The following is a 17,994-nucleotide window of genomic DNA, read 5'->3' as shown; positions in this document are numbered from 1 at the left end:
CATCTGGGTCAGTAAACAAATAGGCTTGGGTCAGTAAACAAATAGGCTTAAGCCAGCTCAGCAGGTATGCAAAAATGTTTTAAAAAGTGTTTTTAAGGTCTGTGCAACCTTACTGTAAAATACAGACATCTGTAATGTTTTAAGAGATTGATTTTGTTAATTCTATTGCTACATAATTCCCTGGCACTGTTACTGTTATCTCAATATATTTTGACTGGGATGACTTAAGATTTTTCAACATTTTAAAGGGTGCCTCTACAGAAAAAAGGTTTTGATGCAATGGATATACGTGTTTCACATTCATCTGGGATAACTCTCATATAACGCTCAGGATGTAAAAAAAAAAAAAAAAAAGAAAGAAAGAAAATCTCACATTCATCAGAGTGACAAGACAAAACGAAGTAGCCAGACATCTGCAGCTCCAGTGGAAACCTGAGCTTGACAGGCAGGCAGGCAGGTAGTTTATGAACCGACGAGTTTGTTGATGGATAAAACTCATGCCGAGGCTGTGTCGTGAGAAGTGCAAAAATAGCTCAGTTTCAGTGTGGCCCTTCTGATAAAGAAATGTGGTCAAGTTTTGATCAAACTGTGCCATATTATTGCTACATCCAAGCTAATCACTCCACTGATGGCAGCTATTGTATATTCTGGCTTACAGTATGACTAAAGTGTGCTGAATAGATAAACAAGATACAGCAACAGAACAGCAGCTTCCAGTAGCCGTTCATACTTGCTGTATTAGTGTTTGGCATAACGTGCATGGCATATATAAATATTCTGTGTTCCACATGGCTAGAAGCTACCATGGAAACTACAAAAATAAGGATTTCTCTATCTAATATTTGAGGTAATGTAAGAACTAAAAATTGGAGTAGTCATAGATATTTCTGTGCAAAATTTTTGCATACTGCACCTTTAAATAAAATCTTATTGTCTGTGTAGGTTTCATTCATTAAGGTCATGATTATCTAAATCTTGGTTCAAAGGGAGGGCACATGGACTTGATTCAGGTTTTTGAAGACATCTCGCCTCTCTTCCAAAAGGCTTCTTCAGTTCTGAAGTGAACTGAACTTTTAACTACTCTTGTTTTGCCCCACCTGCTTATTTCTAAATTGAAATTAACGTGGCTTTTCCAGCATTGTTTGGCCTTAAAAACGCTCTGTGGAAAGAAATGAGACTACGTTTTGTTTTGTACAGTCTATGAATTTAACGTATGCACATAAAAATGGCTAACATCACACCGGTGTTGGCTGAAGGACCCGTAGAGAGAAACTCTTCCAAAAATAGTGTATAGTTTCTGAAGTTAGAGAGAGAAACACCACTAAATCCACTTTTTTAGTGAGTAAATTAAATCCACACTTTCTTTATTGCACATAGACTTTGCGAAGGAGGCGTATTTAAGCTGAAACATGGTGTTAAGTTGCTCTTAAAAGACAAACAACAGGAATGAATCCTTTCTGAAAGTCTAATTGATCCTCATGTGTACTGCTGTGTGCTCATTATATCACAGTCTTGATTACAGCAGTCCTACACCCACGACGTGCCTCGAACGTTTGTAAAGCCTTCAGGTAGAGTCAGTGAGCTCCCACCTGCCTGCTGCTGTGTACAGTACAGCCTGCAGACAGGCCACAGCTCAGCACATCCATTCCCACGCACAGACACTTGTGAAACGAACATAACAGACCCCCGCATCACCACCACCACCACCGTGACCACCTACAGAAATGAACTCACTTCATATGACCAATCACAGCCTCCCACCTCAGATGCAACAACAAACATGGCCCAAACACTTGACCGCAATTACTGAACCGCAGTCAGAGAAAGACGTACACAGTCATCATGTTAACTCTGCTGCTCCGTACTTAAACACTGTGAATTTGGATATAGTTATGTCAGTGTGCTAGTGTGCATTTTTAACTTAGAAATCCTGTTACTGTTACTGAAGAAGAAGGGTCCACCAACTCGCCATGTTTTGGGGTTTTATTAAAAACTTACAAACCTCTGTGTGTCTGAAGCCTAGTCCACATGTTGGCAGGTATTTTTGAAAATTGACATTTTTATGAACGTTTCGCCCACATAAACATGCATTTTTAGTCAGTGAAGATGAAACATTTGGAAAACTCCAGAGGAAAATTTTTACAAACTTCGTTTACAGCTGCAGCCTGGTCCACAGTCACCATTTTTCCATGGGAAAGTGGGCATTTTCAGTACAAAGCAAATGTTTTTGTCGCTGCCCTCTCAGCACTTTAAGTTGAAAACAGATCATATATTCATCAGCAGAGATGCCTGAATGGACTACTGGAGTCACTGCTGCTTCATTCAACATTCTGAAGACACACACTACTGCCAATGTTGGCGGTTTTGGACAAGACCTGGTTTCGGGTCAGTGGGACAACTTTGAAAATAAAAATGGTCATTGCAGAGGAACAACATGCCAAGGACATGCTTCTGTCTTTGAGTTAACAGTTTTGAATAAAAATGAAAAGACAGAGGACAAGCATTTTTGTGTTTTCATGTAGGCATGCATGTGGACAATATTATTGATGAAAAAGGAGGAAGAAAACCTCATGATTCAAAGTTTCTGCTTACATTTGGACTAGTCCTAATCTTGGATAAGCATGCACAGCATTGGGTTTTTATCTACATGATATCTGTTTTTATTTACAAATTCATTTTAGCTGGTACCAATGATGGTACTGATATATCAGTGTAATTTATGACTAAATGCTTTGTCCTTAACACATTAGACTAAAGTCCATATGGACATACAGAAAAAGACTTCAGACAACTTTGGCCCTACCTTAAACCCTGCAAATTTATTAGCACATACAGCAAAAATTTACAGCAGATAAAAGTTGATACTTATAGCCAATATAGGCTTTTATATAGAGCTGACTTTCACAGTCGACATAGGCTGATAAATTTAGAGCTGATAAAGGCTAATATTTACAGCAGATACAGCTGACTTTTAAAAGTAAATATAGGCAAAAATTAACAGCTGATATTGGCCAATATTTACAGCAAATATAGGTCAATATCTGTTGCTGATATAGGCCGATAATTACAGCTGATGAAGGCCAATATTTACAGCAGATACAGGTTAATATTCAAAGTAAATATGGGCAAAAATTAACAGCTGATAATGTCCAAAATTTACAGTTAATATAGGCCAATATTTACATCCAATATAGGCCAATATTTCTAGCTGATATAGGCTGATATAGGCCAATAATTACAGAGGATGAAGGCCAATATTTACAGCCAATACTGGCTGATATTTATCATCAATAAAGGCCTATATTTACAGCAGATACAGGATGTTATAGACAGCTGTAATTGGCCAATGTATTCAGCTGACATAGCCCTGTATCTACAGCAATTTCTTTTAATTTTACAGTCAAAATAGGCTGAAATTTACAGCAGGTACAGGCCAATATTTACAGCCAATGTAGTTTGATATTTATACGTGAATATTGGATGAAATTTTCATACTTTTCACAATTGCTAGTTCAGTTTTTAGCTGACATCCATATTATATCCTGCATACTGTTCAAGTAAAAAGGGCTCAGATGATAGGGTATTTGGAAAATCTCAGACTTACTCCCAATACTTGCACAAAGACAAACACTCAGTTGATGTAGACTTAGGAAGGTTGTTCAAAAAGGCAGTTCCTTAATGCAATCTAAAGGTCAATACACAGAGTCAAATGACTGGGTCAAAATACAAACAAAATCATCCTCAAGAGAGCAAATAAAAGGCATGAAAATGAGTCACAATCACAATGAACTGGCAACATGACAAATGACATAGATGGCTTTTTTCACCAACTGTCTTTAAGATGAAATTTGTTCTTTAGATTAGAATCTGACATTCAAAAAAGTTTTCTGATCTGTGATTTGTTCTTAGCTAAGAATAAAATCCAAGAGCAATTTTTGCACACATTTCAGAGCTGATGTGACAGGATAAAATGATTAATCCTGCACTTATCAGAGCTCAAACATGCTAGATTAAGAAAAACATACTGACATTATGTTTGTGTTGAAAGTAAGAAACATCACATGTAACATTACAGTTGTATTATTGTCCTTTAAGCTGAATGAAATAAGGTTTGGTTGCTACTCTAGTCTCCATTAAAATAAAAAGCGATTTTACGGTATTGTAAGCGTGATTTTTCATCGTCATTGTTGTAAAAGGGAAGGTTTAGTCATTCTAGTCCATTTATCGCAGCTGTCCCTGTGTGTATCTGAGTGACACCTAAACATGGTGAGAGTACAGTATGTGAGAGTGTGAGTGTGTGTGGCATTAAGAGGCAGGGGAAGCTGCCGGCCCAGATGAAGACAAAGAGCCCAGCGGCTGAATTGAGCAGCAGCTCTCAGACAGGATTACACAACAGCTCTTAAAGACTGCTTTTAATAGCAAGACTTTGACTGGATCTTATTTCCCTCCCACTCATCCCATCCATCCACATACATCCCCCACTCACCCACCACAACCTCCCCCCTCATTTTCAGCCTCTTATCAATCTAAGCACAAACATACGGGAAAGTGTAATGTACAAGAGTGGGCATATTAGGGCTGGGCAACACAGACCAAAAAAACAGATCACCGTCATTTTTACCAGAAGGCGATACACCATACATGCCTTGATATTTCATTTGCAAAGACATCCTGTTTGATACCACCGCAGCAGAAACAGACGTCTGAGAGACCCAATGCTGGGAAGTTTTCCCTTTCAATCATCAAAATTACAGGAAAACTCCCTCTTGTTGTCTAAATTGCACAAATACACCTGCAACATATCTGTATCTAAAGGCTGTCAAAATGTTCGATAATTGTAAACAATGTGTGCCCTCAAAATAATAAAACCTCCATTATTTTAATGATCAGTGGTATTAAAAAAGCACATAAACTTAATGATCTTTAGTCACATTTTAACCATTTAGCTAGCACTGTTAAATTGCACAAACACAATGACAACACTTGGAAAAGTTTGTGGAAATGGCGTGGAGCAGGGTGATTACACCAGTTCCACCAGATTTCCAAATATTTGAAATTATCATGCAATTGAGACACTCAATAATGCCTAATTTATAGATCTAACTACTCAAAAATTGAAGGCAATATCCTGCAAACTGCCTAAATTGCACAAAGACATTTGCAATATTGTGGCAAGATTGTGAACGTAGTTGTGAAAATCAAACACTCAATACAGTCTAAATTGCACAAGTACGTAGGCAACATTTGAGAAAAACTAAGTGAAACTGGTTAGGAGCTAGGGATATACACCAGTTCCATCATGATTTCCAAATTTTACAGACGTATTTGTGTTATTGAGACACTGAATATTGGTAAATTTATTGCTTTTAATTTGCAAAAATTCTGGCAAATTCTTGTGCACAATCAGAATTGCACAGTTGTGTTGAGGATATTCGGAGAAGGATGTAACTGGTGAGATGTGAGGAAATACACTAGCTTGTCAAAACACTGTCTGAATTGTGCAAATATGTTGGAAACATTTCTAGAAGTCAATTGAACAGGCAAGGAGCTAGGTACATTTGCCAGTTTCTTCCACTGATCCTAATATTGCTGATGTATTTTTAAAATCAAGAGTTAGATATTTTATGATTTATTTACTAAAACATAAAAACGATGTCTTGCCCTATATCTTGTTCAAAAAATATATATTTTTCCCTAAGAATTTGATGTTTTTCTCATCCCTGGAGCTTGTATTTGTGAACAATCCTTTATATTTGTCTTTTAAATCTCATTTAAATCACTGCCAACTGTTACAGTCAGTACATGCATCAATGTGTGTCCATGTGTTTCTTCTCTACCTTTCCTCTTGTTTTTGTTATTTAAGTGTTTTTATGAAGCTGTTTTCAACCTCCCTCTTCTTTCCACTAATCAGCTTCCTCTTCAGACCAGCCAATCAGAGCCTCTATACAAAGCTGGGAGCAGGAGCAGGTATCAAGCTGGGCATCACAAACAAGGCCGTAGGACTTAAGCCCCTTCTATAAATCCAATTTAACCCCCCCAGTGGCATAAAGACTGGACTGCTGCTGTTCCACCCAGACTAAATGCAATGTTGATTATGTTTAGATGAATCTATGTCCCAATGCTGTTCGATTGGATGAAAGGCTGGGCAATATATGTAGTTTTTAAGATACATTGATATTTCCAAATGAGACCAGGCCCAGTCCTTGGTATAAAGATGTTTAGTATGAACCACTATCAGTGATATGCTCGTGGACAACAAGATAATACTGGAAATGTCTGGTAAATGAGGAATTATTATTTCTATTATTTTTATTTCATTTATAGTGTTAGTAAGACTCAAACGATACGGATACCTACTTGATACCACAGCGATAACCAGGGCTTGACGTTTACACTGGCCAACAAGCCAATTGCAGGTGGATTTCAGCTGTGGCAGGTACCAGATTGACTTCAACTAGCCACATTGGCCAGTGGAATTTATCAGTGTCACAACCTCAGCATTCTCTGATGGATATTTGTCTGAGTGAGATTTAGATGAAACCAGATGCATTTCTGATTTTTTTGAATAACGTTAATTCAAAGTCAGTGTTGTAATATTAGTATAAACTTAGTATCTATTAAAGAAGGAAGTGGAGCATGTGTTTCATCTCATACCAGACATACCCAATTTGCAATGTCACACATAGTTTCCAATCAACACAATTGTGGCCAGTGGAAATGCTCACTGGCTAGTAACCTTTCATAAACATGTAGCCACGTCAGCCAGTGAACAAAAAAGTTAATGTAAAGCCCTGGAGATAACACTCAATGATGGGTAATTAATTGTTAGTAATTATCAAAAACTACAGGCAAATTCCTGCATACACAAGGTAAATGCAGAGCTCTACCCACTTTTCAAATGTTTTAAGTGTATTTGTGCAATTAAGACAGTGTGCAGGACTTTGACAACAATTTATGAAGCAATAAATTTTGAGTGTCTGCTGTGATTGATAACATTGGAAAAATGAAAAATTGAGTGGACATAGCTGTGAGTAAGGTAATACAACAAATACACCCACTTTTTCAAATGTTGCAAATGTATTTTTCATAAGCAAGGCAATCAACATTGGTTAATTTATTGCTTTTATTAAAAAAACAAATTGCATGCAAATTCCTGTTGTGCAAACATGTTGTCAAAATTTGGACAAGTGGGTGAAACTGGCATATTTACAACAAATAAGTGCAATTTACACAGTGCGCTCTATTGTTTTTGGTTAAAAGAAATGTGTGAACATCATCAAGGTTCTGTACTTTTTGATACCATCAGTCACAAAAATAATACATATTTTCATTTTGAATCACATGGTACTTAATAGTGTCGAAAATTTTTGACAACATCAAAATATGGAAATGCAGCGATGCAATAAATTGCCCATAATGTGTTTGAACTGATTGATAACATTGGAAACATGGAAAAGAAGGCAGAATTATCTGTGAATTAGGTGAATACACCAATTACACCCACATTTTCAAATGTTGCAGGTGTATTTTTGCAATTAAGGCACTCAACAATGACTAATTAGCTACTTTTTTAAATTGCATGCAAACTCCTACACACTGCACCGCCTTAGTTGTACAAATGTGTTCACAAAATTTGGAAAAGTTGGTGGAGAAGTCAGTGGAACTGTTAGATTTAATGAGTTCCTAGCCAGTTCCACTCACTTTTCTGTAGGTTGTCAACAAATTTGTGCAATTAAGACAGTGCTCTCTTTCACTTTTGGTTAAAAATATGACCGAACATCTTTATTAATGTTCTGTACCTTTTTATATCACTGATCATTAAAATAATAAAGATTTTATTGTTTTGAATCTTATGGTATTTAATAGTGTAGAAAATATTGGCGATATGGAAATGTTGCCAAAGTTTTTGTACAATTTCAACAGTGTACTGGACTTTGTCTGTATTTTTTGATATTTAAAAACAAACACTGGCCAATATTAGGTGTCTCTGACTGCAATTTCTGTTGCTGTGGTATCATCATGGTTTGATCTTAACATGAATTTGATCAAAATTCATAATTCTGATATTTGTTATACAATTTCATAGAAAGTATTGAGATATGTATTGCGTATTGCCATCCATCTCAATTTTCAGTGTTTCTGGTCCATCTTTCCCAGCCCTAGACTGCTGTTGCTGCTCCGCTCAGCCCTAAATCAAACGATGATTATATTTAGATTAATCTTTGTCTTAATACTGCTCAGTAGAAAGCTGGTAGAGAGCCAGATGAGATGTGGGAGCAGAGGAAGAAACCTTATGTGTGAGTGTGAGAGAGAAAGGGACAAAAATAAAAAAGGGGAGACAATCGCACTTATCACAAAAAGCTGTAAGGATATGATAACATGACAGAGGGAAGCAGATAGAGGATTTTGGATCAACTCAATGTCAAACACGCAGATGGTGTGAAATGCCTGTTAATCCCACTGCAACTCGTGTTTCCCCCTTTTTTCTGTGTACCGTCTATCACCCGGATGTGTCAGAAATACAAAACACACAGAAGAGCAAAACTGTGACTTCAAAAGCATTTGAAGAATCTTGAAAAGGAGCTGCATTGATTTTACACATAAAGTTCATCTTACTCGTCGAAGGCAGAGCTGCTTAACTGGGGAAATAACTGTATAAAGTCTCTGATGGGTCTCCAGCTCAAATATGACAGCGTGGTCCTGGTCCTGAACATGATCATCTAAGAACCTTTCTTGTGCCGCTTTTACATGAGTAGTACAATCAAGTCAACAAAAAGCCTTTTGAAAAAGAAAAAAAAGATATGTTTATGTAAAGAAATATGAAACATCTAGGTTCCCTTTTTTAAATGATCAATTTCACATTATGGTGTTTAGATTAATGAAAAACATGGGTTAACTGTATGATATGTTTGCACTTTGGTGCTGTTTAGACACTAAATCTATATGGTTACAAGTAGGGCTGTCAAACGTTACATTTTAAATGTCTTTACTTGCTCAGTTTTGATACTTTAGTATTAATAAATCATATGTTAAATATTTAAAATGTAATTATTCTGCATTTTTTTAAAAGTTCATGTTGACAAAGTGAAATAAGTCTTTCCATTATGTTGATTTGTGACTCTAATAAGCAAAAAGATGTACTTTATGATGTTGACTTTTAGATTTTTTATTCAAATTGGTGTTGCATGGCTATACCAGTGTGGTTTAAAACCATGGCTCAACCAAGGAGACAGCTTCAACATGCTTATTCTGTAAAATACACCTCTAATCATGGTTATATGTTAATGAACATGCAGGAGTGCATGTACAAAATGACTCACTAACGTCCAGTGATCCTGGTCAAATTAACGGCATTTACACTTTTCAAAGTTCACATTTAGCTGCTTTAGGATTGACAATTAAGCAAAGAATTTTTCTCCAAAAAATGTTTTATTGTTATGCTTTTATTTTATAATCTTAATTTTTGTATCTCAAGCTAAGGTTACTTAGCTTCCCCTACCGATAACAAACAAACTCTTTCAGATTTTAAATAAAACATGGTGGGTCCCATAGATACTGTTGGCGAGCAGTTATTTACAATAAATGAAAATCATAAGAATTAAACAGAATAAATCAAATCACATTTAAAAAGATCAAAAAATGTTTGATTAAATGTTATTATCTTTAGTTTCAGAAGTAACGAAACACAGCCAGACTCTTTAACTCATATCACCTTTTTATTATCTATTTTGTTTGATATACGGAACCGGTGTCATGGTTTAGCTAGTGTTAGATTAACTGGTGACACCCCCTTACAAATTCTCCTATGCTGCTTGGCTCCCATTTTTAAGTTTTTTTTTTTTTTTAATGCTTTCAGAGACATTAACGCTTCTTGGGAAGAGTTGGCTAAACCACAAAGTAAATTACCAGAGATGAATGTAAGGAAAGAGAATTAAGGTGACTTTGTAGACTCCTGATCAAAACAAAATAAAAGACAATGGCTAATCAACTGCACTTTCTGACACCACAGACACTTTCCGAGTTATGTTAATGTCTCTGAAAGCATTCACATTGAAATTCCCTGTTGATGAAACAAAATATGATGAATAAAGGGTAAAGATTTGGGTCTCATGTTATGGTTGTATGTGGATTTTTTGGTGGGTCTCTTAAGATTTTCAGGTCTCAAATTGGGCCATAGAATACTGAAGTTTGGGAAAGGCCGCTCTAGACAGTGTCATTTAGGCTAATGTCCCACCTACAGCACTATATGATTGGCATCCAACAGGGAGCAGCCAATCAACACCGAGGCCCGGGTGTCACTGGCAGCCAGTGTATGGCATCACTTCCTGTTTTCCTGCTGCTTTGCCTTACTCTGTGCCTTTGCTGGTGTTGACAACGGTAGTACTTAATTACCCCTTTTTTTATTATTTATTTAAATGTATTTATTTGTTTATGCAGTTTTACTCTGGTCACATGGTCATTTGTCATAAAAATGCAAATCTGTTCCAAATATTTTTATCAGCCTCATGAATAATTACCAATGTATCTGAAGAACAAATATTGGTTGATCCCTTACAGATATGACTAGCTCTGTTGGCATATGGCCTTATCAAATACAATGCGACAAAATGTGAAAAAGTCCTTTCAAAATAAAATGAATTCTGCAAATTAAACAACAGCTTTGAGGGTTATTCCCTGAGACAATCTAAAGTGCTTTAAATAAGAAAAAATCACATTCTTCTTGAGTGTAGAAAAATAAACCAGCTGTAGTTCAGACCTTAAACTTCTGCCCTACAATAAGGATGAAAAAAAAAAAAAAACTTCAGCTGAGGTAGGTCCATCAGTGCTGCCTAAAAGCTCACAGACATGATGACTCATCTCATAAGGTGAAGCATTACAGCAAAACTGAACATTCTGCTGATACATACGGATGTTTTAGTGTCCTTAAATATCAACAGAAGTCTTCATATCAGCTCATACTGATGTTAAGGCAATGATATCATGCATCTCTGGTTTATCCTTCTGCTTTTCTCTTGTGTTAAAAAATGATCCCTGCTGCTAAAACAATATTAAAATGTATTCCAAGTTAATGCAGCCTGAGTTTGAATGCTGGATGTCCACAGAAGCCACATGCAAAAGCAAACTTTGTCCCACACAAAGAAGAGAGTGAGGGAAAGCTACAGTAGAAGGCTCTGAGACAAAAGAGCACTAATCCTCACGCAGGATGGGTGGTATATTTAAGTAGATTACAGAAACCAATCTATTAGATTAACCTCCCTATTAATTTGAATTTAAAGGATAATCTGTAGTTACATCTGTTTGCCGTGACACCCCATGTCATCATCTCTTGTTATTGTCCTTTTTAAACCCCTCGCCTTGTGCCATGCTTTCACAGCCTGTGCGTAAATCAGCGTGCGTGCTCTGGATAACAGAGGAGGGTGAGGAGGGGGGGGGGGGCTCCAAACCTCGGGCACACAACTGCTGGCATGGGTGACGCTCCAGTCAAGGGGCTTCAAACTGGACTAGGGGCACGCTTTGGCCCCAGTGTGACCCGAGTGAAGAGAGGAATAAGCTGGGACACATTAGCAATGCGTCAAAGCGCATAATAATCCAAACCATAGAGGAGAGTTTGGCTCCGTGTGGCTTATTCTATATGCACAGGCTGCAATCCTTAAATAAGATGAACTCAGTGAACTCTTATCCAACCTTATCCAAGCAGCTCACCGCCCCTTTCCACACTGTAGAGAGGAGTGACATGGGGACACGCCACTGACATAAATTGCATGGACCAGGGGTCAATTATGTGGCTGAGAAATATGCAGAGAAGAGTTCTGCTGCAGACACAGACGGAGGCTAAATATAGAGTGGATTCAGGGTGATCGGGGCTTGAAGTTGAACGGGGCAGATGATACAAAAAAAGGTTTTTTTCTCACCTCATGAACGAAAATAAAATCTTTTTTTAAGCCAAGATACAACATAATGAAAATCCAAGCACATAGCAGGAGGTTTACTGTGTAAACCATGAGATGTTGAACATAAAAGAAGCTTTATCACTAGTTTTTAACACCATACATCTGTATAACTTTTGATGTAAACGTGTAGGTAATGTAAAACTGCAACAAAAGCAGTGAGAAATGTTCATGTCATGTTGTCATTTGAGGAATTAGGGTCTGTCCCATTCACCTAAAGCTGGTACAGGTGATTGGAACAGAACTAGAAACAATTTTAATGGCAAGAAAATGATCAATTTTGCGAATTGAAAATCCCTGTGTATGCTGAGTATGTTTGTGATACCTGCTTGCAAACATCTTAATGATGGAATCAACCACTAAAATGTTGACGGATGCCCTGGATTCTGCCTTTTGTTTGCTGCCAGGTACAAAAAACTGGATTGTAAAATCCTGCTTATTCATTTTAAAGAGAAAAAGTAACCTGGCCTTACCTCAGTAAATTGTGTCCAATCGCATTTTAATTATCAGGCTGAATTAGAACTCAATAAAGGAAATATAGTAACTAAAAATTCTCACAGTAGCCTTAATTAGTTACATCAGGAGATGTACTGATTTTATTGTTTGATTTTGATCTTAATATTGTTATTTTTACTGGGTGTGACTTTTAGCTTACATTACCTTTTCAATAGGGATGCACCATATTAGATTTTTGACGATTTTTACGGATTAATTTCAGCCAATAATGATAATGTCATCAATATATAAATGTGGTTTGAACTTTAAGCTTCCGTCCTTAAAACACACCCCAAAGTTTGAGAAAGACTTCAGCTGATATCAGTCTGTTAGACATGCGTTCAACTGCACAAATATGTTCTTGCATATATGTAGGGCTGGGTATCGTTAGTTATTTTCTGATACCAGTGCTAAAAAGATATTTTTAATATGGTGCCATGCCTGAATCAATACTTTAGGGAGAAAAATGTGTTGGAAGTCAGCAGGGGAATAAAAGCTGTCTAGGTATCAGAAATGTCTTTATAAAATGGAAGTCAAACATGGGATAAGAAAGGAAACCAGTGCAACTTAAAACATATATCACACACAGCCCATAACCTATTTCTTGCCTTTCATTTGGAGTGGCAGGGTATCGAAATGTATTGATACCCATGTTTTAATTTGATCCGGCAGGTATCGGATGTTTTGGAACCAGTACCATGTCAGTGCCAGATTTTGATCTCACCCCTATGCATACAGCAGATATTTACTGTTGATATATGTTGATACTGTCAGACAATATAGGTTGATATTTAAAGCTGGTATATGTTAATATTTACAGTTGGTACATGTTGATATTTTCTGCCAATATAGGTTATTTACGGCCGATATAGGTTGATATTTAAAGCTGATATATTGGTTGATATTTTCAGCTGATACACAAAGATGTTTAAGACCAATACAGGATATTGAAAGCGATAAAGGATGATATTTTTAGCCAATAAAGGTTTATATTTACAGGCAATGATTAATATTCACAGCCAATACTGGCCAATATTTACAGCCAGCTGATATTTTCAGCTGATATAGGTCAATATTTTCAGCTAGTATTGGTTGATATGCACAGCTGATGTTGGCCTATATTTACTAATAATATAGGCTGATATTTACCATTGATATTGGCTGATGTTTACAGCCGATACAGGTTCATATTTTTGCTGATATAGGTTGATAGTTACAGTCAATACAAATATTTTTAAGCCAATCTGTTGCTGATATCACGCCGATACTACCATACATCTGTACTTTTATTTGAGTCTTATTTCGTTGTTGTTGCCCTCCTTGTGTACGTCTTCTTCTGTGCGCTACTGCTGCAAAACTAATTTCTTCTTTTTGGACAATAAAGAGACTCTGAATTTGAATCTGAACGTCAGTCTAGTTCTTCTCAAGGTTTCCTTCCTCCTTCCTGCTGCAACTTTCTTCAAATGTTGCTTAGTGCTGTGCTCATGATGGATGAGTTTTAGGGGCGCATGATACTGGATTGTTGCTTATACCAATGCAGATATATCTGTGTGGTTTTGCTGATATAACAAAAAAGTGTAGTGTAGACCTGCTCCCTTTTTAAAAGTGTCTTAAGAAAATATTCATTATGAATTGGTGCCATACAAAAAAAAAAAAGCTTGATTGATTGACTGAATGTGAAACACCTTGTTTTTGCCCGGTGTATGAGTCAGTATGGCTTAACTTGACTTTACTTGATTAAATATCCTTTCCTTATCACTTAAATGTCAGTAGGAAAAAAAATAACACAAAAGTGACAAGCCTTCCTCCTTGGATCAGGATAAACCCTCCTTTTCTCCTGAACTGGAGAGGTCACATCTTCAGTGTTACAGAAAGCTGTCACATGTTGGACTTTTTTGAACTCATGGCAGTAAAGCCAAATTAAAATTGCCCCAATCACACTGATTTCACCCCAGAGTGAAGCCTCTCCTCTTAACCTTTCACCATGTGCTGTTAAGTAGTCTTTCATGTGGCCTACCTTCCATCCAGCTGAACTGTTGCTGTCGCCTTTATCCTTGAAATAGGGAACAAAGCGAACCATCCAGTCATAAATCTGGGAGAGGGTAAGTCTCTTCTCTGGGGCACTCTCGATGGCTCGGGTAATGAGGTCTGCATAGGACAGGTTCCCCCACGCGTTCCTCCTGGAGGACTTGGCTTTACGCAGCTGGCCGGCCACGTCGAGCGCAGCCAGGGCGCCGGCTGGAGGCTTCATCTCCGCCGGCGCGCCGCCTTTTCTCTCGGCCCGGCACGCCGGCACGTTGTACTGCTCCAGCTTCACCGACGCCAGGGCTAGACCTCGACTCGCCTCTTCTCCTCCGGGGAAATCCTCCGGACACGGCAGAGGCCAGGTGCACGACCGAGACCGGCTGTGAGGCTCAAATTCCGAATCGATATCAACCTGATGCGCATCCATGCCGCCGTTCTTCATCATCATCAGCATGATGAAGAGATGTCAAAACCCAGCAAGGTCACTGAAACAAAAAGCCTGACAATGAGAGAGGAAATCAAGCTGCTCCTTTATGAGAGAAAACAGAGTGGATGTGTTTGTTTCACGCACGCAGACGATCAGGCAGGGAGAAAACGCCGGCAGCACAGTGGGGTATTCTCATTCTCCTCAGTGGCATCACATCAGGACAGATGAAGGTGTATCCGAGGCATCAACAACAGAATCAGCCTCTCTTCCATGTTCATGTGAGGCAGCATGCAGGTCCAGGTGGCGGTCAAACATCCACGCACTCTTGGAGAATGTCTGAGGCTCCGGCTGCAGCAACAGTTGATCCTCTGTCAGATGATTCACACAGGCTGATCAAACTCCCAAATTAATTGACTTTATAATTTTCTCCACGCGCTCTGATCGCACATTTGCAACCGTCTCTGTGTCTGTGAGCTTCAACCCAAACTCACCGAGAGCGCATTTACTCCGTTAGAGAAAGAGAAACAGGCTCTCATGAATCATTTATGTGAAATTTCGAGACGAGAGGGAAAAAAAAGAAGGAGAAGCCCTCGTGGATTTGATTTGGAGCATCCTCTGCGTCTCCTCTGCTCACGCGCTGTAGTAGATGTTTCTACCTTTGTCTCCAGCTTTCCCCTCACATGTCACATGGGTACCGACTCTCTGAGCCTTTATACTACGAGCCCGTGTGTCTCTGACGGCTTCAAGCCACTTAACTGTAGCCTGGAATAAAGTGGAATAAGTGCTGCTGCCATATAATTGGACGCCGCCTGCATCAAGTCACTCCCTCCAGAACAGGTTTCCACAGGAGGAGGAGGAGGAGGGTGTGTGCAGTGGGGGTTAAATAACGCAAAAACAAGGTCGAAAACATTTCAGCAAACACACTTACGTTTGGTGAAATGCTTTAAACATTTAGTTAAACCCATAAAATGCTAAAAGTTTGGGATGATTTTTGAAATAACTTTCATTTCATGAAATGAAAGTAAAACAAAAGAAAAAATGTAAACAGAAAAACACTTCATGACACAAAATGACTTAAAAAAAACTATGGAAATTAAACAGAAAAACAGAAAATAACCAGATCTTCTCATGATATTGATATTTTTGCTCTGAAATATCTATATTAGTTTAAAAATGTAATCATTCCAGTGGTATTTATCCTTAAATTGTGGTCTTATAGTGTTTTAAATGATTCTTAATGTTTTCAAATACAAATTCTCCATTTTTACTACTGTTCTGGGAAGAGTGTTATTATGGAGCTCAGTAGGTAGGGCAGATTGTCTCTCAGTCAGAAGGTTGCAGAATCAGAAGACTTTGCTCCCACTGCTTTGTTGGTGAGATGTAAATAGTTATGAATGGGATTAGCTAATACCTAAGTCTCTACAGCAATCTCTGCCATCAGTGTGTGACTGTGGAGTGAAAGGGTCAGTGTGACCTGTGATGTAAAAGTGCTTTGAGTAGCCAGATGACTAGTAAAGTGCTATACAAGCCCACCATTTACCATATGGAGGTTGCCATAAGTTCAAGTTCAACCCAAACTCACATCTGTAACATGGAAGGTCCCACCCTCAGCACTTCCAGCAACTTAAGACCAGTTAAGAGCCTCCTGCTCCTTCTCAATGCTTCTTCCAGTTTTAAATTAACGACGCTGTTCGATAAAACGTCGCCTCATAAGACATATCAACTAAAGAGAAAAGCAACGTTTTGATTTAATTCGTAAATTTCTCATAATGAGGGAGAAATACACTGAAAAACGTCATTCTGGGTTTGTGCTCCAGGGTGTTGCTTCCAGTGCACATGCCCATTCTGGGACCGCTTCCAGCGTGGAAGTGCCCTTTTAAGTGCTTTCCTCCCTCATTGTTAAAAAAGTTCTGAATGAAAACAAAACACTGGTTTTCTGATTGATAAATACTAGGGCTGTTAACACATTAACACTCACGATTGATCTTGAAACTTTAACACGTTAAAGAATGAACATATTTTAATCATATTGTAATACTTCAGATGAGTTACACTTTATCAGATTTGTTAAAATCTGGTTGCAACAATTAAAAATGGTGATCAAAAAGACAGACATGAATTACAGGTGCACCACTGTGAATTATTTTTAATAGATATTAACTAAAAGCCTGCAATAAAACAATAGAAATGTATTTAAAATGTCACTAAAATGTTTGCTAAAATGGGCTTGACTGGGGGATTAAAAGTCTTTTTAAAAAGGGCACGGGGGACTAAAAGTGTGAAATAAGGAGTGATACGGGTAAAAAGTCACTTAGTTAAATGGGGCACTAGGCTGGCTAAATCAGGAGTAATCTGAGTGATGTCCCTTAGTTGAAGAACTCTTTAAACTGTACCGCTCCTCGCCACCCTCAGGTCCTCCTGCCGAACAGAAAAATAATATTAGCCGCAATCAAAATACAACCAAAATCACAGTGAAACAAAGCTCTGTATCAAAAACCCAAGTATAAACCCAAGTAAAAGCATGCATAAATACTATAGATAAATAACAATAAAACCATATTTCTGCCCTGTGACAACTTTACCTCATAGTAATCTTGACAAACAAATAGATTTGCCAGCCTCCATCTCATTTAAACGGCAAATCCATCTCAAAAAGCTCCAATCCATAGCGTTTGTGCCAAAATGAACACTTTTCAAAACACTAAGCGTCATTTAAGGAGAATGAGGTGGTAGCTACAGGCGGGGTTAAGTTGTACGGTGAGCCGATAGCAATGGCTGCCACCATTGTCGCAGTTAGCATGGATGTAGCTATACTATAGCATCAGTTTTATCAGATCTGGACCACATTTTTTTATTAAAACGAGAGCGCAAGACCCCACTGAAAGCTTTCCATGATGCAAAAGATGTTTTCCCTCTTCTTCCGACCTGCCCCAGCCTGGGTTTTCGATCATTACGGTTGGATTCAGATTCAGCTAAATGTGAACTCACATTAAGGTGGGATCATTGGACATCAGTGAGTAATTTTTTACATGCACTCCTAAGATATTAAAGTCATTTGATAACTATGAAATGCCCCAACATTTCAAGAGACATAAACAT

General features: G+C 38.0%; 1 protein-coding gene across 1 annotated transcript in view; it reads right to left on the bottom strand.

Annotated features, from left to right (window-relative positions):
* foxo6b (forkhead box O6 b) overlaps positions 1-14,922 on the bottom strand; it is a 76,208-nt gene extending 61,286 nt beyond the window's left edge. Inside the window, exon 1 of the mRNA XM_041809787.1 lies at positions 14,461-14,922. Coding sequence (XP_041665721.1) covers positions 14,461-14,922 — 462 coding nt within the window. The remainder of the gene's footprint in view (positions 1-14,460) is intronic.
* Between the last annotated feature and the right edge of the window lie 3,072 nt (positions 14,923-17,994).

This window comes from Cheilinus undulatus, linkage group 16 (assembly GCF_018320785.1).
Source record: "Cheilinus undulatus linkage group 16, ASM1832078v1, whole genome shotgun sequence".
NCBI lineage: Eukaryota > Metazoa > Chordata > Actinopteri > Labriformes > Labridae > Cheilinus > Cheilinus undulatus.
Note: the sequence above shows the minus strand (reverse complement) of the source record. Positions and strands in the feature narration are given on the sequence as shown.